At 34.6% G+C, this 18,988-nt stretch overlaps 4 protein-coding genes across 5 annotated transcripts; 3 read left to right on the top strand and 1 right to left on the bottom strand.

The window, feature by feature from the left end:
* Nucleotides 1-317: 317 nt before the first annotated feature.
* Nucleotides 318-1,936, top strand: LOC110701850. The gene is made up of 5 exons (XM_021879464.1): nt 318-572; nt 844-957; nt 1,138-1,217; nt 1,333-1,457; nt 1,671-1,936. Exons 1-5 carry the CDS (start codon nt 520-522, stop codon nt 1,740-1,742), a joined length of 444 nt encoding a protein of 147 aa, XP_021735156.1. The 5' UTR covers nt 318-519; the 3' UTR covers nt 1,743-1,936.
* Nucleotides 1,937-2,192: 256 nt separating this feature from the next.
* On the bottom strand, nt 2,193-6,871 carry LOC110702021 (disease resistance RPP13-like protein 4). Its single transcript, XM_021879661.1, has 2 exons — nt 6,773-6,871; nt 2,193-5,051 (listed from the first exon to the last, which is right to left on the bottom strand). Exon 2 carries the CDS (start codon nt 5,035-5,037, stop codon nt 2,500-2,502), a length of 2,538 nt encoding a protein of 845 aa, XP_021735353.1. The 5' UTR covers nt 5,038-5,051; nt 6,773-6,871; the 3' UTR covers nt 2,193-2,499.
* A 5,133-nt stretch (nt 6,872-12,004) lies between these two features.
* On the top strand, nt 12,005-14,956 carry LOC110702020 (thymidylate kinase-like). Of its 2 annotated transcripts, XM_021879659.1 has the most exons (6): nt 12,005-12,200; nt 12,313-12,690; nt 13,041-13,152; nt 13,498-13,557; nt 13,945-14,049; nt 14,474-14,956. In XM_021879659.1, exons 1-6 carry the CDS (start codon nt 12,163-12,165, stop codon nt 14,588-14,590), a joined length of 810 nt encoding a protein of 269 aa, XP_021735351.1. In that variant the 5' UTR covers nt 12,005-12,162; the 3' UTR covers nt 14,591-14,956. The 2 variants fall into 2 exon arrangements, with proteins under 2 accessions (XP_021735351.1, XP_021735352.1); XM_021879660.1 differs by lacking the exon at nt 14,474-14,956 and having other exon boundaries at nt 13,498-13,640; nt 13,945-14,036.
* Nucleotides 14,957-16,132: 1,176 nt separating this feature from the next.
* On the top strand, nt 16,133-18,636 carry LOC110701809 (double-stranded RNA-binding protein 4-like). Its single transcript, XM_021879434.1, has 6 exons — nt 16,133-16,145; nt 16,630-16,895; nt 17,577-17,793; nt 18,033-18,155; nt 18,255-18,292; nt 18,553-18,636. The coding sequence occupies exons 1-6, from the start codon at nt 16,133-16,135 to the stop codon at nt 18,634-18,636; spliced, it is 741 nt and encodes a 246-aa protein (XP_021735126.1).
* The last annotated feature ends 352 nt before the right edge of the window (nt 18,637-18,988 follow it).

Below are 18,988 nucleotides of genomic sequence, written 5' to 3'. Positions count from 1 at the left end.
GAGGATGATTGTTTCAACTTTCAAGTGGATCCATCAAGGTTAATTTTGTAGAGTCAGATGGTGAAAACTTTCGAGAGACGTGTAGGCGCAGGTGCTTGGTAATTAGCTTGTTACAGACTCACAAGTTACAGCTGTAGTACCAACAATAGTGCTCAATTGTAGTAAAAATGACAAAGAAAATTGGATTTCATCTAAAAATTCAATCTACACTAATATTATGACTTCTTTTCTTTGAGATTAAATATCTAAGAAACAGAAGAAACATACTATAAGTATTTTTTACAAGATTTTTTTTTTTTTTTTTTTTTTTTGTTTGATAAGAAAGAACCATTTAATTCGACAATAAATTTTGCCCACATAAAAATTGAATAAAAATATTTAACACAGAAATTGTTGCCACAAATTATGGAAACTGTTATGATTTATTGACTCCCAAAAAAAAGAAAAAAGAAAAAAAAAACATTAAACTCATGGAATGAAGGAATTTTGATATTTGAATAGAAAATCAGAATAACAAAAATGATTCTTGCCGTGTTAATCACAAACCCTCAAGCCAACATCTTAGTTGAAATGTACTCTCTTTTACCTCCCCCTCTTAAAATTAATGTATTTAATTCAAATTTGTATTTTTTTCATACAATTTGTCTGCATAACTAATTGCATCAAGGCATATGTAAAGCCCTGTTTCATCCGGAATTATTTAATTGTCACGTTACTAAATCAAATTACGCTATCAATGACATTACATTACTAGCAACGAGAGTATTAATTCTGGATGAATGGAGTAATTAGTTATTTTAATATTTGAAATGCTAATTTACGCAAGAATATCTGTATTGGTAGATTCAATGGGGTGCCATCAGAGGAGCGGTTGCATTGGCGTTCTTTCTTAACCAAGCTTGGCCAAACTAACCTTAAGGGTGCCAAACATGAAGAACATTTCATTGCACACCACAAGTTTGTATTTTCGACATTGCTCGTAAATTGTTAACAGTTATTAACTGTCTTTGTTCTCATGATGGAATGATCTTAAGTAGTTGTTTAAGAGTCCTGTCTTTCATGTTTTAGTTTTCGATTTTGACTTACGATCACTTGAGCACTTGTTGTAATCATTCATATCTTTCTGCCTATTTTCAGATCAGTGTATATTGTTTATACATTGTTCGGAGATGTGAGCATCTACGCTGTTGGCAAGGACGAATATGATGAACTTACACGTAAGCATTCACCACGCCAAGCTTCCTACTGTCTTTGTGATATATACATGTATGTGGTTAGAGATTACAATCAACCTGCATTCATTCTAAAAGCTAACTCTCTATTTCTCTGAAGTGTCCGAAGTTATCCGTGCTATTACAACATCTATCAAGGATGCCTGTGGAAAACCTCCATCTGAGAGCCGTTTTTTGGACAAGTATGGAAGAATATGTTTGTACCTTGACGAGATCTTCTGGAAGGTAGTATTCATGTGTTTCCTTTGAAGCAAACTTAACTTTTATTTTCCTTTCACTTAGTTCGCAAGCCAATGCAATCGGACACTAGTATGGTGTTATGTGTGTGTGTTTGGCTCTTTCCTTAATGTTGCTGTAAGATTTGGGTTCAGACGGGTTCAAAATGGAATTCATACTCTTTACTATTGTCAGCAAGTAATTTGCCTTATCTTTTTTCAGGGAGTGTTGGAAAATAATGATAACGACAGAATAAAGAGGCTAGCCAGGCTGAAGCCTCCCACAGAACTATGAATACAGAAGGAAAGAAAAGCTTAGTCGGATTCTGCAGTTCTTTTTTTCTTTTGCCATCTGAACTCTACACAATAGTGGACAGATAAATCAGAGGGGGTGTGCTTTTCTGTTGTTTTCAATACAGTTTTATTGCTAGTCTATTTGATACAGTTTAGCTACAAGTCTAAAATTACGTCTCTGTCATTACTGCTAGAATTTCCCGAATCCCTGTAAACACGCTGTCTTAATATGTGGCATGTATATGCTGAAAAATATTCATCTTAGGGCTTAGGAGGCGATCATTAGACTAAAATTGCAAAGCTAATTAATATAGCAGAAGCACATATATACTACAGCAATAATTGCTTTAGTGCTTCATAGTTCATGCAGGGTATTGAATCAATTTTATGCAGTCTTACTGAAATTAGTTTATGAAAGAAGCTACAATACGCGTATAGCTTAAAGGCGCACACTTTGTATGACAAAGCCATAATTTACTGTAAATATGTTTTAACATACATGAAAAATGCACTCTGGCAAACAATTACAACAAAAACCAACAAGGAAGAAATCCTGTTCTGGAAATCAATTCTAAAAAATCATGAATAGAAAAATCATATCTAAAAGTTGGAATGCATCAAAAAGAAGTAAAAAAAAAAGTGGTATGACATAGTATGATATTTCACCAGAAAAGCTCACAAGATAGTAAGATATATAGCTTCAATGTTCTATACCTGGCAATCAAGAACATCTTTTTCTGTTTTTCTCTTGATTTGATTTAGCTATTCCGATCCTGCTTCCAAACACCGCCTCTGAAACCAACTCCCTCTATTGGGAAAGATGTCAATTCGGGAGACCAACAAGCATGCACGGTGCTCAAGGATGGCATCACTCTCTGAATCATCTCCCACTTCAAATTCAAATGAGAGAGTGAATCCAACTTCAAGCCCTTGATTTTCCAAGTAGTCTCATCATTTCCCCAGAAACTTTTGTTCAACTGTGCTAGGTTCCCTCCACACATGGAAAGATACCGTAACATAGGCAGAGAAGCCGGGTTAAGCCAACGTGGGCTGATTTTTCCTGGGTATAATTTAAGAGACAGCTCATGTAGCTGCATTGGTGGGCAAATTTTCTCAAGTTTTGATATGACTTTATCACTCTCAAAACTGTTGAAACAACTTATTGTCAAAATCTGCATCTCTTTTAAGCCATTCAAGGCATCAGTCTCACCGTCATCAATTTCATCAGCTCGAGTCAGTTGCAGTTCCAGTATCCTTAGCTGACTTAAGCTTCTTAACTCGGAGAATCTGGAACCTCCGCCTTCCACCTTAGCTGGCTTAAATCCTAACAGAACTTGAAGATTTGAAAGCTTCTCCAAGCCTCTTGGCAGAAATTCTAGGGACCCACAATGACTTACATCCAGCACCAGTAAGTTCTCGAAAGTCATGACAAAAGGAGGCAGAGATCTTAGACTTTGACAGTAACTTAAATCCAATATCTGAAGGTTATGGAGTTTCTCTAATGTTAGAGGAACTTGAGTCAATGGGTGGGTATTGTTTAAGTTAAAGCATGTCAAGTGCTTTAGATTTCCAATCTTGTCAAGTAGGGAAGCAAGAGACACTCCAAAGATAGATTTTGACAGATCCAACACTCGCAGATACTTAAAATCACAGAACTTGCTCCCAACACATGAAGCAATTTTGTTCACTTCACCACTTTTGGAGGTGGATATTAATGCCCGCAATTTTTTGCTCGTTACCATTTCCTTTTCCTTAATGTCAGTGGTAAGTCCCAGATGGCGGCGATGAGCAGCACTTAATCCTGAAAAAGATTCATCATTAGCAATCTGGATTACCAGATCTCGGACCATATCATGAACTTTACATGTGGATATCTTCCCATTGTATTCCCACTCAACTACTTCAACCAAGCATCTATTTGTTAAGCCAGAGAAGCAATCTTCACTAGCTTCAGTCGCTAGCCTACCATTTCTCACAGGCACAAAACCCTCACCAATCCACCATCGGACTAACTGATCTTTACTTATTTCACAGTCCTCAGGATATATGGACAGGGAGAGTAGGCAGGACTTCAAGTAAGATGGGAGCTCATCATAGCTACATTGCAACGAAGCCATAACAGAGTTGTCTTCAAGATCAGTCAATTCCTCCCGGAAGTGATCAGCAATCCTCCTCCACTCACGATAGTATGGTGGCTTACAAAGCATCATTCCTCCAACTGCCTTGATTGCTAGTGGAAGGCCTTTGCATTTAGAAACAATCTCCTTTCCAACACATTCAAGCTCAGTCGACGTACAAGTACCATAATGTTCTGCAAATGCCACATTGCAGAAGAGTGACCAGCTGTGGCCCTCGCTGAGGACTTTGGGTTGATGGATTCTTGCTTCCTGCACTCCCATTTTTCTTGCAACATTCTCGATTCTAGTAGTCACAATAATACAGCCCCCAATTCCTTTTGGCAACCCTGCAAAAATCCTCGTCCACCATGAAGTATCCTCACTCCAAACATCATCCAACACAATCAAAAACCTTTTGCCTAAAAGGTATTGGTTAATCCTCTTTAGTAAGTCACCTCGATCATCCCCAACATTAACATCACCGAGGTTTCTCAAGATGCTCCTCATGATCTGGTCTTCAGAAAACTTCTGTGATACAGAGACCCAAATTCTCTTCTCAAAATGAAGTTCAACTTCTTTCTCATTAAATACTGTCTGAGCAACAGTGGTTTTCCCCAATCCCCCCATACCTACAACTCCAATGGATAGTATGCCACTGTTATCGACCTGAAATAACCAATCTTTGAGTTTTTTTGTATCACCTTCTAATCCAACCACCTGAGTATGATCATAAATGGGAGAACTCCATCTCGGTGGTCCATCTTCTTGTGCATTACCATGAATAGACTGAGAAAGCGGCCCCAAAAAAGTTAAGATATTATTTCTGATGCTAGTAATTTTTTCACTAATTTCCCCCAGCCTCTTTCCCATTTGGTATTTTGATGGAACCTTTATTGGGGAAAATCCATGAAGAAGTTTTCCTGAGCTATCTGACAAAAGCTGGCATTCTGCAAGTATGTCTTCAACTTCGTAGACCAGCTCTCGCAAATCAGCTAGAGTGCATTTCAGAACCTCGTCTTTTCTTTTGAGCCTCTCTGCATCCTTGAAGAAGCTTTTCATGTATTGGAGATCAGTTTGCACCTTCTGAAACTGATCCCTGTAACCAAGTAGAACATTACCTTCCTTGACAAGGACTTTGAAGAGTCTTTCCAAACATACACTGACAACTGCATCCACCATATTTCACTTCTCTCCTGAATAAAAAAACAATGACATCTGAGATTTGCGAGTCACAAAGCAAAAAGAGAAAAGTTGACATTAAAGAGCATTCAACAACTTAACAATATACGAATTCCAATTGATCATGTGACCTTTATGCAAAGATGGAAAAAAAGAGCCCCGGAAAAGGGAAAGAAAAGAAAAGCATGCACTTCAATGTTCCCTTTTGCAGATTATGTTACTTGGACTCGGGTACTAGTATAAGACACGGATATGTTACAAGTTGCAAAAATTATCATGCACCCGTGTGTACATTTTTTCTTGTTCAATTGCTCGCTAGGAGGCTAGGAGCTATACAGTTATACACTTATTTGGACTCGGGTACTAGTATAAGCAGGGGCGGACCCACCTTTAGTCATAGTGGGTCCGGTGACACAGTATTTTTTTTAAAAAATAAAATATCAAAGAGACCACTTATTATAGATAGGGGGTCTCTTTGATGCTGCTAGTGGTAACAACAAACAATATCAAAGAGACCTCTTATTAGGATAGGAGATCTCTTTGATGCTGCTATTGCTACAAAAGACTTGGTGTGTTTTTTTTTATATATTAAAGAGACCTGTTATTTATATAAGAGGTCTCTTTGATGCTGCTATTGCATTTCACAATTTTTTTGCGTTACTTTCTTTTTCATTAAAGAGACCAGTTATATTTAATAACTGGTCTTTTAAGTTATCTCACTTTTTTTTGTATAATTTTTTAATAATTTTTTTTCCCTTTTTATATCTTATATTTGTACAACCAATTTTAATATTTCCCCATAAAGCTTATCAATTAACTAAAAAATCATAAAGTTAATTCAATATAATAATTTTATTGTACCATTGGTTTATAACATGTTATTTGTAGTATTTTCGACTTGTAAAATTGAATTCTTAAGTACTGTATTTGGTTGTGATATGAATTTTTGTGTCCTATTTCTGGATTGAAATCAATTTGGTATATGTATATATACATATATATATATTTTATATATATAAGTTTTGGATTGAAATTAATTATGAACAAGACATGGAAAAAAAAATTGTACTTTCACAAATGATCAATAATTGATGGTGACACACTATCTCGGAAATCCTGGATCCGCCACTGAGTATAAGAGATGGGTATGTTGCAAAATCTATCATGCACCCGTGTCTACTTTTTATTATTGCTCAATGTATGACCTTCGGGTGTACAAAATGAGGCTATGTGGGTTTATGTCCAAGTGTCAAACTCGATTACTTTTGGGGGAAAATACCTATGTTTAAAGACTAATGTGTAAGTGCTCAACTAACTATCCATACCCATGTCGGAGTGTCGAAGATCCGGCAAGAATCTAAGTAACATAGCCCAACATATGTGCAATTGGTAAGAAACATCACAATTATACCCACACAGAGAGGAAAGCAGAAAAATACAGAACATATCCATGAATCCATGATAAATTAATAATCAATACTTGTAATTCTAAACATTTAAAGTTTAGATTGAAATGGGATTTGATCAATTTCTCTTAATTCTTCAGCAATTTTAACTAACGTGATACAATATAGCAATTAAATAAGAAGGATGAATTAGATTAGTATAAAATCAGCAAAACAAGATTTTTTTTCTGCTAAATTGACAACCATCTAACTTAACAATAAAACCCATTAATGTGCTGCAAAAATTAAAATAAATAAACAGTTAATGATGAGAGAGAGAAAGAGCTTACAGTAAAGAGGAGAGCTTGCAGATAGATGATGAATTTGAAGATGATGGTGAGTTGAAATGGTATAGTGAATGAGTTTATAATTGATAAAGGTGGGTCATTGCTCATTGACTTGGACATTTCAATGCGTTGACTGATGCACTAATACCATTTAATCAACAATTCATCCATTTGATTTTCCTGTATCAATCTTCTAGTGGTGATCAAAAATCAAATCAGGTCAGGCCAGGCCTTAACATAATTTCTCATGTCCAAATTCGCAAAAAAGTAGCGAATTTATCAGGTCAAATCGGGCTTTTTTATATAGCTTCTTTCTATAAAAAGTTTGTTTTCATATTGTTATATGACTCGTATTTTTTCTATATTATTAACTAGTTTAAGTCCCGTGAAATGCACGGTTTTTACTTAGCATATTTATAAATTATAATGTTAATTAATAATAATTAAAAATAATAAAAATTAATATTTTTAATTGAAACAATACTTGATTTTCTTTTCCATTGAATTTTATATTATATTGATATCAAAAGTTATTTTAAAAAAAGAAGCAATATTTAATGATTATAGGGTTTTATATAAGATTAAAATGTTACTTCCTCCGTTCTTTTTTACTTGACCCGCTTTGACTTTTACACTATTCACCACCCCTCCTTTGACTGTTTTTTGTGAATAATATGTAAGAAAAATTATATTCATATGATATCTTTTTTAATTCGTCTCAATAAGTACTGTCGTAATATACAACTTTTATAATTTTTACTTATGAATAATTAAAGTTATTGATCACTATAGTTTTGCATTGGCAAGCGTGATAAAAGAAACAGGTCAAGTAAAAAAGAACAGAGGAAGTATGTTAATTATAACCCGTGAAATGTATTTATGTACCCCATATATCCAATAAATCAACAATTCTAAAAAAAAATATAAATAATAAATAAAAGGAAATGTAACAATCCCGGTTGGAGCAAAAAATCTTTCAAAGGAAAAAAAAATATGACGTAGAATGATATGAACTATGGAAAACTGGAGTTTTACATTATTCCAATATTCCTTATATTACCTTATATGTAGTATATGTTTGTTTGATATAGAAAAATACCTATTATAAAATATTATATGTCAAAATATTTTCATTGATTAAATGCATATAGAATATACTTTATATATAGTTGTCAAATTGAAAGTTAAATATTATAGGATATTATAAAATAATGTTCATAAATATTGTTAAAAAAAGGAAAGTAAAAGTGGCGGGAATTTTTTTAATCAAAACATGACAAATGTCATATCAGATTCGCCTTAAGTATTATGTTATTGATTCATCTTCGAGAAATATAATTTCATGTTCTATGAAATTCAAAATTCCTTATAAGCGCGGACGGGTAAATAACTTTTCTTGTAAGCTTTATTAGTACACACGGTACTAGAATCAAACTTAAATTTTGGAACACTCATATAGGCCTAAAACAACTCGCTTTTACACCCCTCACTTTAATTTTAAAGGTTTAGACATAAAGCCAATTGAATTTGTTTAACTATAAACAATAAACATAGACATAAGGAGTCTTTAATTGCATCAATCCCTCTCTTTAAAAAATTTCCCGTTTGAAATTTGTTTCCAAAGACGAGAACCAAATCACTGGCACATAAAACTAAAAAACAAAGGAACTATTGAAAACTACAGCATAATACTAAAATTTGTTATATACATCCGAGTGTACTGTACACCCAGGATCATTTGCTCGTTTGATCAACAAATGAGCAAATATTTGTTTATTAAAGGAGCAAAAAGCAACTTTTTGGTGCAACAGACCTGTAAACACAAATTTTAAATCTGCAAAATATAGATTCAAAATAAATAAAACAAAGTGTAAATTTTATTAATTTGATAATTTTGGGTACAATCTCTAATTTGCTCCTCTAATTCGATCGCCACTTTGACTTTGACGTAATTCACGAAACGAATTGAAACGATGAAGCACGTAGAAGAAATGATGACAAAAGACGGTGCACAAGACGACATCGTCAATGTCATGGCAATCGAAGCAAACACCGTCAAGGAAGAGTTATCAAAATAGTCAAATTAGCATCAAGTCAATAAATTGACTTTTGACCCATATATTATCCAATGTGGCACTTATATAAATATTCCGTGCCAACAAGGCCATACCGTATGGCAAGGGTTTACCCGAGTTATTTTGTTAGGGATTGCCCGAGTTATTCAGTTAGGGGTTATTCGGTCAGAGGTTACTTGAGGGGTTCAGACAGAGGTTACTCGAGGGGTTCACTTGGTCAAGGGTTACTTGAGGGGTTAACTCGGTCAAGGGTAATTTGGTCAAGGGTTACTCGAGTAATTCGGTTACAAGGTCAGGGGTTACTTGAGAGCTCAGTCGGGGGTTACTTAAGGAGTTCAGTCAAAAGGTTACTCGGTCAGGGGTTACTTGAGGGTTCAGTTGGGGTACTCAGTTAGGGGTTATTTGAGGAGTTACTCGCTCAGGGGGGTTACTTGAGGGGTTACTTGGTCAGGAGTAACTCGAGTAACCCATGATCGAAAAACTCGAGTAACCCTGGCAATTCGAGTAACCCCTGATCGAGCAACTCGAGTAACTGACTAAGTAACCCCTGTTGCACAGTACAATAGACCACATGCAAAAAAATTTGAAAAATTTGCTCATTTAATCAACAAATTAGTGAGTGGCCCGAGCGATGTCCCAGATTGCTAGCTTGTACTTGTTTAGTTTGCTAATCAAGTCCGATTGTTTTTGTTTGTTTCTTTTTTTAGGCAAAGGGACTGTTTTTTTTTCTTAATGTCATGATAATCATCTTGAAATTCATCATAAGTCAAAAAAAGATTTGTAACGAGAACCATATTCAATATATGACATGCTATGAAATATTTATAGACATTCAAAATTGACTATTAGAAAATAATAATTATTCCGTATATTTCATCAATTTGAAAAATGATACAGAGTTTTTCAAACTTCAGAATTTATGTTGTTAATTCGTCTTATGACCATTACATAATGAAAATAAATAGTATAATAAAACACTAATTATTTATCTAAGTTAACTATAATTTTGTTGGACTGAAAAACACAATAAATAAATGTAGCTAAGATAATAAGACTTGTTGGTTTCAAGTTCAAGCCTTACTATAAACATTTTTTAGTTGTCAAATCCAATCATTACATAATGGAATCAATTGGTATAATAAAATACTAATCTTATCTAATTTAACTATAAATTGGAAAAAAAAAACCACAATAAACAAATGGCTAAGATGGTAAGATTTGTAACTTAAGACTTGTTGGTCTTAACTTCAAGTTAAAGGTATTATTTTGACATGAAAAATTAGATTAATAATTTATTTTAGATATAAAAAATTTACTCGCCACCGAAGCAAAAGTCAAGCATGAGAATTACGAATTTTGCCACATAGGTAAAAACAACGAATAGTGAATAATTAGAATTTAACTTATTTATAAAACTAATAATTATCTCTTTTTTTTACATATATGATGGAAATCTTTGATCGCAAATATCTTTAATCTTTTCCTAGCAAATATTATAAAAATTAGATCTTAATAATCTACTCATCGATACGAATAAAACTTAATCTCATATGACTATAATTGTCCTTATATATAGAGAGAAATATTCTCCCTAATTTAATTTTTAATAGTTAAAAGATTCTAAATGGGACTAACATTTTGAAACAGAATGAGTATATGAAAAAAACGCAAGTGCAAAGGACTTATTTTAACCAATAAAAAAAATTGTCATTTATTTTTGAATTATAATTTAAATTGTCACCTAAGCAAAATTAATAAATAAGGTTTGGGATTTTATATTCAAGCTCCACGTAAAATACTACCTCCGTTTCATAAAATCTGCAACAATTTCTTAAAAGGGAAACTACACATTATGTGCAACAAAAAAAAAACTTCCCTAGTATAGTAAAATTCTTTGTTTAAATTTACCAACATACCCTTACTTAACTTCAATAAACCACCTATTAACTTATTAACCTAAATTAATTTATTCATAATTAAACCCTAACCCATATTCTCTTTCCTCCCTCATAGCCCACATCCACCACCAACATCACCAACTTTTCTCTCTCCACCCTCTCAACCACCAGAAACACACTTTTTTCTCTTATCCCTCTCAAGAGTCTCAACCACCAGAAATACAGTCCACCACCACCACTCAGATCAGCGCCACCTCGTGACAGTCGCCGCCCCTTACTCGCGACACTCGCTGGCACGAGCTAATCGAAAATTCAGATCAAAGTCGCCGGCTTCTTGCTTCCCTTATCAAAGTCGTCGGTCCTCCTTGAAATTCAGATCTAATCGAAAATTGTGATGGGGTTTCGGATCGGACTTGTTTCCCTTATCTAAGTTGCCGGTCCTCCTTCAAATTCAGACCTAAGTGATAATGGTGATGGGGTAATTAGGTGGGTTGGGGTTTTTGGTGGTTGCGACTTAGGTGGGGTGGGGTTTTTTCGGATCTTGGTGGTGGTGCGTGAGAACGTGGGGGGAGTTTTGGTGTTTTCGGATCTTGTGGTGGTGCGTGAGGAGTTGTGTTACACGGTGGGTTTTTGGTGGTTGTGAGTTGGGTAGGGTGGGTTTTGGGCATGGTTCGGATCTTGTGGTGGTGAGAGGGTGGTCGAATGTGTTGAAGGTGGTCCTGCGGTGGTTGTGTTGGTGGCGGTAGGGTGGTCGGATTTGTCAAAGCCTCAAAGGTGATGTTACTGGTGGAGAATGTGGGTGTTGGCGGTGCTAGGGTGGGCAGTTTGGTGGGTGGCTTGGTGGGAGCAAAGGTTTTGGTTGTTGGTGGGTGGCTTAATCAAATTATCCCACTTTTTTTATTAACCCTTAATAACCTACCCTTACTTTTGTTAAACTACATTTATCAAATTTTGTCTTGGGAAACGTAAATCCTAGTTTGTTGCAGATTTTATGAAACGGAGGTAGTAAATGAAACAACGAAATATAAATTTAGTGTTAAGATTTTTTTTAAAAAAACTGATAATACTAAGAATTTTATCCAAATATCTAATGACTGATCTTGAATTAAATAAAATAATTTACTACTTATGCACGGTCTTACATAGTTACATCTAGTAATAAAGTACGGAATATAAATGAGCAATTATACGGTACATCCGGATGTACAGGACAAGTTCTCGCATAATACAGATTATAGAATGTATGGGATTACAGTGGCGCGTCCAAATGTTAACTGTCTAACAGACGCTCAAGGCTCAACCTTGAGTCCTTGAACATTGTTCCCGCCCAAAATTTGAAAATTTTATTTTTATTCGTTTCAAAATTTCGGATTTATAAAATTGAAGATTATTTTGGCGCTGAACAACAATCAATCATCAGATGCTGCGAACTTTTCCAAATTTGAAGCCTTTATTACTGTCAGTTCTCTTTTTTTATTGCATCCCAATTCTAATTTTGTTTTCCTCAATTGGGTATTTCTTTCAAACCCTAACCCTAATTTTTAATTTTAATTGTACCCTCTAATTTCAGCTGTTTCAGGCAGCAGGCAATTGCAAGGCGATCATTGATTCAGTATAACAGTGTTAAATTTCAGTTGAATTGTTCAATTTTTGCTACAAAAATGGAGAATGATTCTTCCAAGAAAATTGAAGTTTCTGCCCTAAACCCCAATTTACAATCAAGAGGTGCTTTGGTTGTATTAGAAGGGTTAGATCGAAGTGGAAAGAGCTCTCAGTGTAGTCAGCTTCTCTCTCACTTGCAAAGTATTGGGTGTTCTGCTGAGTTATGGCGGTTTCCGGATCGAAATACTGCTGTTGGGCAGATGATTTCTGCTTATCTTTCCAATCAATCTAATTTGGATGATCATACTATTCATCTTTTGTTCAGTGCTAATCGTTGGGAGAAAAGGTTGCTTCTTTTTTCTTTTTATGATTGTTTTTTTATATATAATTTGTGAGTTGCATACCATGTGTTTGATGTTATGTTTAGCTGAATCTAATTCCTTTCTATGTTGTTATTTATTGGTTAATTTGGGTAATTCGTTCTCGGTTATATTACATTCTGGAGATTGTAGTTGGAATTATGATAGATTACTTTTAAAAAACTGTCTTTATTCCCCTGAGATTTTGAAATATATACAAGTATATTGGGACAGGAGTTCAGAATGTGATTTAAAGTTGTAAACTTTACTTCTTCATGAATCTGTTTTTTTGGTGATATGCTTGTTTAGTTGTTGACTTTGTCATCTACAATTACAGATCCATGATAGAAGAAAAGTTGAAATCTGGGACTACCCTCATTATAGATCGTTATTCATACTCCGGTGTGGCTTTCTCTTCTGCCAAAGGCCTTGATTTTGATTGGTGTAAGGTAAAATGTTATCACCACAATCTCTGTTTAAGTGACTGTTGAATGTTCTATAAAATTGGTTACTGACTTTTCATAATCCCATGACTTGTGAAAGTGTAAGGATTAAAAGTATTGTTTAACTCTTTTGGTTTGGTAACAATGGCATTCTATGAAGCATTATGTAAAGAGAGAATGGCTGATATAAGGAAATAATATACAGTAATTACAGTTGTTGAAAACTCATCTTCGAGTGAGTGTGATGTATGTTGACAACTTGCTTTGAAGATTCCAACTCTTAGTAATCAACCAGTTCACTCAGGCATATCTCTATTTAGTCGCAATATGATCATAATTCTCTTTGTGCAGGCACCAGAGATAGGATTGCTGGCTCCAGACATGGTCTTATACCTTGATATATCACCAGAGGTATACTTTCATTCAAATAGGCATGATGGGAATTTTGCCTTTAGTTTCACTGATAAGAATTTATGGGGCGTACCATTTCTTTGGTAAGATCTGAGACATGGCTGTTAAACCAAATCTTAGTTTTTTCATAGCTTGCATCAGACTGTACAATTTTAATGCACTAAATTGAATAAGTATGCCAATTGCTTTACTGCTGTATAACTTTCCATCTTTATCATGGTCCTTAGTTGAAAGAAGGTTATACAATTAACAAATAATTAATAATATATTTGAAAAAAAAATTCAAGGCGCATCTTATTGTTATATCTGTAAAGGCAAGTCATATTCCACCAAATCTTAAAAATTCAGATCAAAGCATATCCTAATATCTTTTTTTTATAAATGCAGAAAGCTGCAGAAAGAGGTGGTTATGGTGATGAAAGATACGAGCGTCTTGATTTTCAAGGGAAGGTCAGAGAAAAATACCAGGCTCTTCATGATGCCTCATGGAAGGTAATTTCTATTCATGATTCCTTAAAAACTTATAGCTTGCAATGTTTATTTTTGCGATTTTGGTAAGGCTGTAAGGTTAATAGGTTTGACAGTGGTGACTTTATCTTGCATAGTGTCATTATAGTGATGCACTGATGCCTGCAATATTATGCAGTGCAGGTTATTCTAATTTTCTTTTACTTAAACATGTTCCAGTTTCTTTCAAACATAGTTTTCTGAAAGTAATTATTGTCAGAAAATATTTGTTAACATGTTTAGCAGCTTCCTCTTCTTTCTCTATCTGTCCAAAATTTTCTTCTTGTACGAGTGTTCTTTTTATTTTTGTAAATTACGTTTTTTAAATAGTTTCTGTGAGATAGCTGCTGTTTCATCAAATTCCGTAATACTGCCATCTAGATTTTCATACGATGCTGAATGATAACAGATGGTTGATGCCTGCTTGCCAATGGAAGAAGTCCAGAAGAAGCTCAGAGAATATGTGCTTGAGTGTGTTGCGGCCTGCAAAAATGGAAAGGCTCTTTCTCACCTCTGGTCACAATAAGCAAGCTGCCATATGCCTCTTGCTCGCTTGGGCGAAAATGTATACTATAGTCAGTACTCAGTAGTTGCGTTTTGAACTCTTGGTTGAGGTGCTTCTACCTTTAAGTTTAAGTCTAGAAGTTGGAGTTGTATTATACTTTGCTTAAGGTAAATTTGCTTTAAATTCCTGTAATTGCTAGTGACATGGTCTTAACTTTTGCAAAACCAATAGTAAATGGGTATATTGTAAACAAAAAGTCCTTTGTGAAGTTAATTTTTTGATGACTTGGCCAAGTGTGACGGTCTAAGAGTGACTAAGCATGTCATATAAAATACATCCGTTGTATACAAGACCTATTATTTAAAACGCACATAAAATTATACTTTATTCCACATATTTACTTTGTACTTTGTTTTTCCAAATATGCTGATGAGGGGACCATCCATTTTCTCACCTTTCCTAGGTTAACACTGGAAAGTTGAGATGCATGTTAGGGATTTTGGCCATTTTGCTTAGACTAAAACTATCCTAAGACTTTGTCTAAGACTTTGCTTAGACATGCGTCATGGGAAGATCATTTACAAGATGCAAATTACGCCTTGTGTATACCCTTTTTTTTTTTTTTTTGTTTTTCTTTTTTTTCCCACCTGGTTCACCCTTTTTGGCTAGTTTGAAATCGGAGATCAGTTTTGGGTAAAACTTTGTCTGGTCGTATAATTGAGCTAATAATGTGAACTAAATTTAGATAAAGTTTAGCTATATAGATTTTGAACTATCAACTTATATCTCACTTTGTGTGCTCAAATATTAACCAAAGTAATTTATGAAACTAATACAATAACGGATTTTATTCAAAGTTTCTCATTGCATTTGTACTCCCCCTAACTATATCTCAAATCCATTGTTTCTTTAGAAAGGGATCCATTCATAAGTTTGTAAAAATAAATGGTTAAGAAGTAACTCCATTTCAAACGAAATCTATTTCTTGGAATAAATTTTCTTCCATATGAAAATAAAATTAAACGTGCATTTCACCATGTTTTTGCATGTGTTCGTCGAATTTTGTGTGGTTGGTATGTATCAAACATGAATACAATAGGTGCCTTAGGTGGCTACTTTACTCGGCATATCTACTTCTCATAATTTCACTTGTAGAATCTATTGAGAAAACTTGTACTTTCTCATAAAATATCTGACTCACAATTTTAATACTTCATAGTAAAGTGTTAAAGTGAACGAAAAGAGTGTCACAATATTTCCACAAATGACTTTCACACTTAAAGGCATTCATAAACAAATGGACCAAAATAACCTTTAAGTGCAAGCTATGTGGGACTAATTTCTGATGGCAGAATAGTCCATCTACATAAGTTAGCAGTCATATTTCTCAAATTCAGTACTTAAGATGCTTCCCTCAACAAAAGCATGGTGAATTAAGAAACCACTCTCTCAACTTTGCTTATACTTAGACAACTTAGTACTTTGTATGGACATTCATAAGAAGTGAGAAGGAGAGACAAACACTTGGAATCAAGAAGCCGATTAATTCTTCTGAGGATAGCAATGTCTTCCACAGGTAAGGTCTTCTTTCTTTTTCATATGTATGATCTTATTCTTAAAGCTTGATTGAATAGATTGTATGTAATAACATATGAATAATCATACCGTGAACCAAAATGTTATAATAAACTCACTGTAGGTACGCGTATAATAATATTGAAGACTCGCGCTAGAATGATGCATGATCATTGCTAATTAGGCAGCTTACAAAAACTTCTTAAAGAAGTACATAATTTTAATAACAAATGTTGTGTTTTCTATCTACTAAACAACACTTTTTTTTTTTTTTTTTAACATACATGATACACTGGTTCAATATTTCTTGTGAAATTGTATGACATTTTGTTGGTCGCAGAAGGAAAGATCCATCTATGATTTATTTGCAAACACAGTTTTTGTTCTGGTCTTGATTTAATCTGTTGTCTTTATAATGTAGTTTGATTGTGTACTTTCTATATTCTTAGTCGATCACATACTATATTTTGATCAAACAATTGCAGGTAAACATGAGCCCCCCATTTTCAAGAATAAGCTGCAAGAATACACTCAAAAACGAGCTCTGCCATTCCCATCATATCGAACAGCCAACGAGGGATTTCAGCACGCACCAATGTTCAGGTCAACTGTGTTTGTTGAAGGAGTGGAGTATACATCTAAGCAGACATTTCGCCGTCTCAAAGAAGCTGAACAAGATGCAGCAAAACTTGCTTATGAGTGTATTTTATGCAATGAACAGCAGCTTGATGCCAAACCCCTGCTTCATGAGGTGTGTTATAAGCAAATTCTTAGACACTAGCCCTTAATATTTTATATGATTGAAAAGGAGATGAAGGTTTTGTTTTTTGGTCAGTAACATAGTATTGCGAATGTGAAAATCGTTTTCATAAGCTATCTAATCTAGTAAATGTTGGGCAAACCATCTACGAAGGACCCTGCCTTAGGACACCATAAGTCCAATCTTTATCAACTTCACTAGTTTACTATCAATGTAATGAACTAGCTGCTGCATAATGCCTTGTTTTTTACATGCCGCCAAATCCAATTCAAAAGTAGGCAAGTAGCTGCAAAAATAGGATGCCTTCTTGCTTGTGTTACCATATAGTTTCTGCTTATCCATCTCAAAACATGGGGTAAAGGCCGATTTCTTGCAGACACTCCTAACCAACTCATGATGTAGTTATCAGCAATTCAGCAATCATCAATATACATAATCTGTATTATGGTCGAAGCCTTCCTAAAAGTACGACTTAGCTAGGTCTAGAATACTTCTAATGCCTACTTATATGCAACCATATCAAGACACTTCAGTAATTGCAGATTTGTTTCCATACTTGATTTAATGTGTCCATGATTTGATGATGTATTTAGTACGCTAGCAAAGATACTAGTAGCTCCAAATTGTCTTAACTTTGTCTTCCTTCAATAACCTTCTCTCATTCTTTTGTAGGATCCAAAATCTAGCAAGTCAATGCTGTATGAATATGCATGCAAACAACAGTTAGATATGCCTGCGTACAAGACTCAGTCTTCGGAAGGAGAAGGACAGCTACCTATTTTTGTCTCCACGGTGACAGTGGCTGGTAATAACTTCACTGGCAAAGGAGGACAAAGCAAGAAAGACTCAGAACAGCTTGCTGCACAAGCTGCACTGCAGTGGCTTCAAGGTTTTTTTTTTATATATACCATTACTTCTATGTTAATTTTTAGGGGTTGAGGTGTGTATATTTTGTGGTTTGAATGTTTTCCATTACAGTAGCAGCTCCCTGCATACTTACTATGAATCGGTTCAGATACTGTCTTATGCTTTATACTTCTTCAGGGCTGAGATAACATTACACGAAAAGTAATACCTTACACTAAGTTTCAAAGTTGATCACTGTTTTCACTCCCTTCCCACTTATAGGAACTAACTCTGGAGCTATTCTCAACCAAATGGCGAGCTTAAAGCGAAAACACTATAGTGCACTTAAAACAGTCAAGTTCACAGGTAGTAACCTAAAGAAGCCAAGGAGCACTAATGTCAAAGGTAAAATCATTAACAGCTTGTTTCTTCAAAAGCTTAAAGTACTTCAAAAATGATGAAAAAAAAAAACTCCCAAATGCAATTCTTCTGGATTATGTGCAGGTCCTGGGGATGTCTCAGAGTCGAAAAGTGGTACCACGGTAAGAATTTTTATTCAAGGCTGTATTGAACACTGCATTACTTTGTATTTACTTCCTATTTTCTCCTCAAAGACAATAAATATGGTTGGGGGGAGGTCATAACTGTCTTCTGGCTTGAGATATAATAATCTTTGTCGGGTAATTCTTCAATCTCTTAGAGCAATAAAGATAACTGGGTGAAGTTATGTACAATTTCTTTTGTATATGTTCAGTAAGAAAGACTTTCCTGTTTATAATTTGTTGTTGTTCATTACTTGCAGCACTTAACATCAGCTCCTCACTATTCTACTGCTGTAACACAGCAGCGTAGCAGCTTTAAACAGCGTTCAGCAGGGCGCAGTTGATTTGGGAACAGGAAATATGCTTTTATGTATATAAAGCTAGGTTAGATATGTTTAATTTACTACCTAGCTTTTCAAAATTATGATAATGCCAATAACATTGAGCGTTACAAATTGACATATCCTTAGACAGCATTCTGCAAACACTTGAATCTGGGGCAAAAGAAACATCATAGCACAGTAAATAGCTGCACTTTTGCTTGGTTCGGGTCTTGGTAGAATTCCAACCCTTAGTTTTCTGGTTTAATCAGGGCTACGTAGTACGTACTATGTGCTTGAACTACAATGTCTCTAAGAGAAGACACTTATCACAAAGATCTTTTTTTTATATATAATCCACCTTCAGATTACTATG

The sequence above is a fragment of the Chenopodium quinoa genome, unplaced genomic scaffold, assembly GCF_001683475.1.
Source record: "Chenopodium quinoa cultivar QQ74 unplaced genomic scaffold, ASM168347v1, whole genome shotgun sequence".
NCBI lineage: Eukaryota > Viridiplantae > Streptophyta > Magnoliopsida > Caryophyllales > Amaranthaceae > Chenopodium > Chenopodium quinoa.
The sequence above is the reverse complement of the archived record's forward strand: the minus strand, read 5'-3'. Positions and strand labels throughout refer to the sequence as shown.

Excerpts from the sequence above, each read along its gene's own strand:
- LOC110701850 (XM_021879464.1), top strand. The coding sequence starts at position 520 with ATGATTCTTGCCGTGTTAATCACAAACCCTCAAGCCAACATCTTAGTT. Across the intron at positions 573-843 it reads GCCAACATCTTAGTTGAAAT|ATTCAATGGGGTGCCATCAG; the intron begins GTACTCTCTTTT and ends CTGTATTGGTAG. Across the intron at positions 958-1,137 it reads CATTTCATTGCACACCACAA|ATCAGTGTATATTGTTTATA; the intron begins GTTTGTATTTTC and ends GCCTATTTTCAG.
- LOC110702021 (XM_021879661.1), bottom strand. The coding sequence starts at position 5,037 with ATGGTGGATGCAGTTGTCAGTGTATGTTTGGAAAGACTCTTCAAAGTC.
- LOC110702020 (XM_021879659.1), top strand. The coding sequence starts at position 12,163 with ATGCTGCGAACTTTTCCAAATTTGAAGCCTTTATTACT. Across the intron at positions 12,201-12,312 it reads AATTTGAAGCCTTTATTACT|CTGTTTCAGGCAGCAGGCAA; the intron begins GTCAGTTCTCTT and ends CTCTAATTTCAG. Across the intron at positions 13,558-13,944 it reads ACCTTGATATATCACCAGAG|AAAGCTGCAGAAAGAGGTGG; the intron begins GTATACTTTCAT and ends TTATAAATGCAG.
- LOC110701809 (XM_021879434.1), top strand. Across the intron at positions 16,896-17,576 it reads CCAAACCCCTGCTTCATGAG|GATCCAAAATCTAGCAAGTC; the intron begins GTGTGTTATAAG and ends ATTCTTTTGTAG. Across the intron at positions 18,156-18,254 it reads AAGGAGCACTAATGTCAAAG|GTCCTGGGGATGTCTCAGAG; the intron begins GTAAAATCATTA and ends GATTATGTGCAG.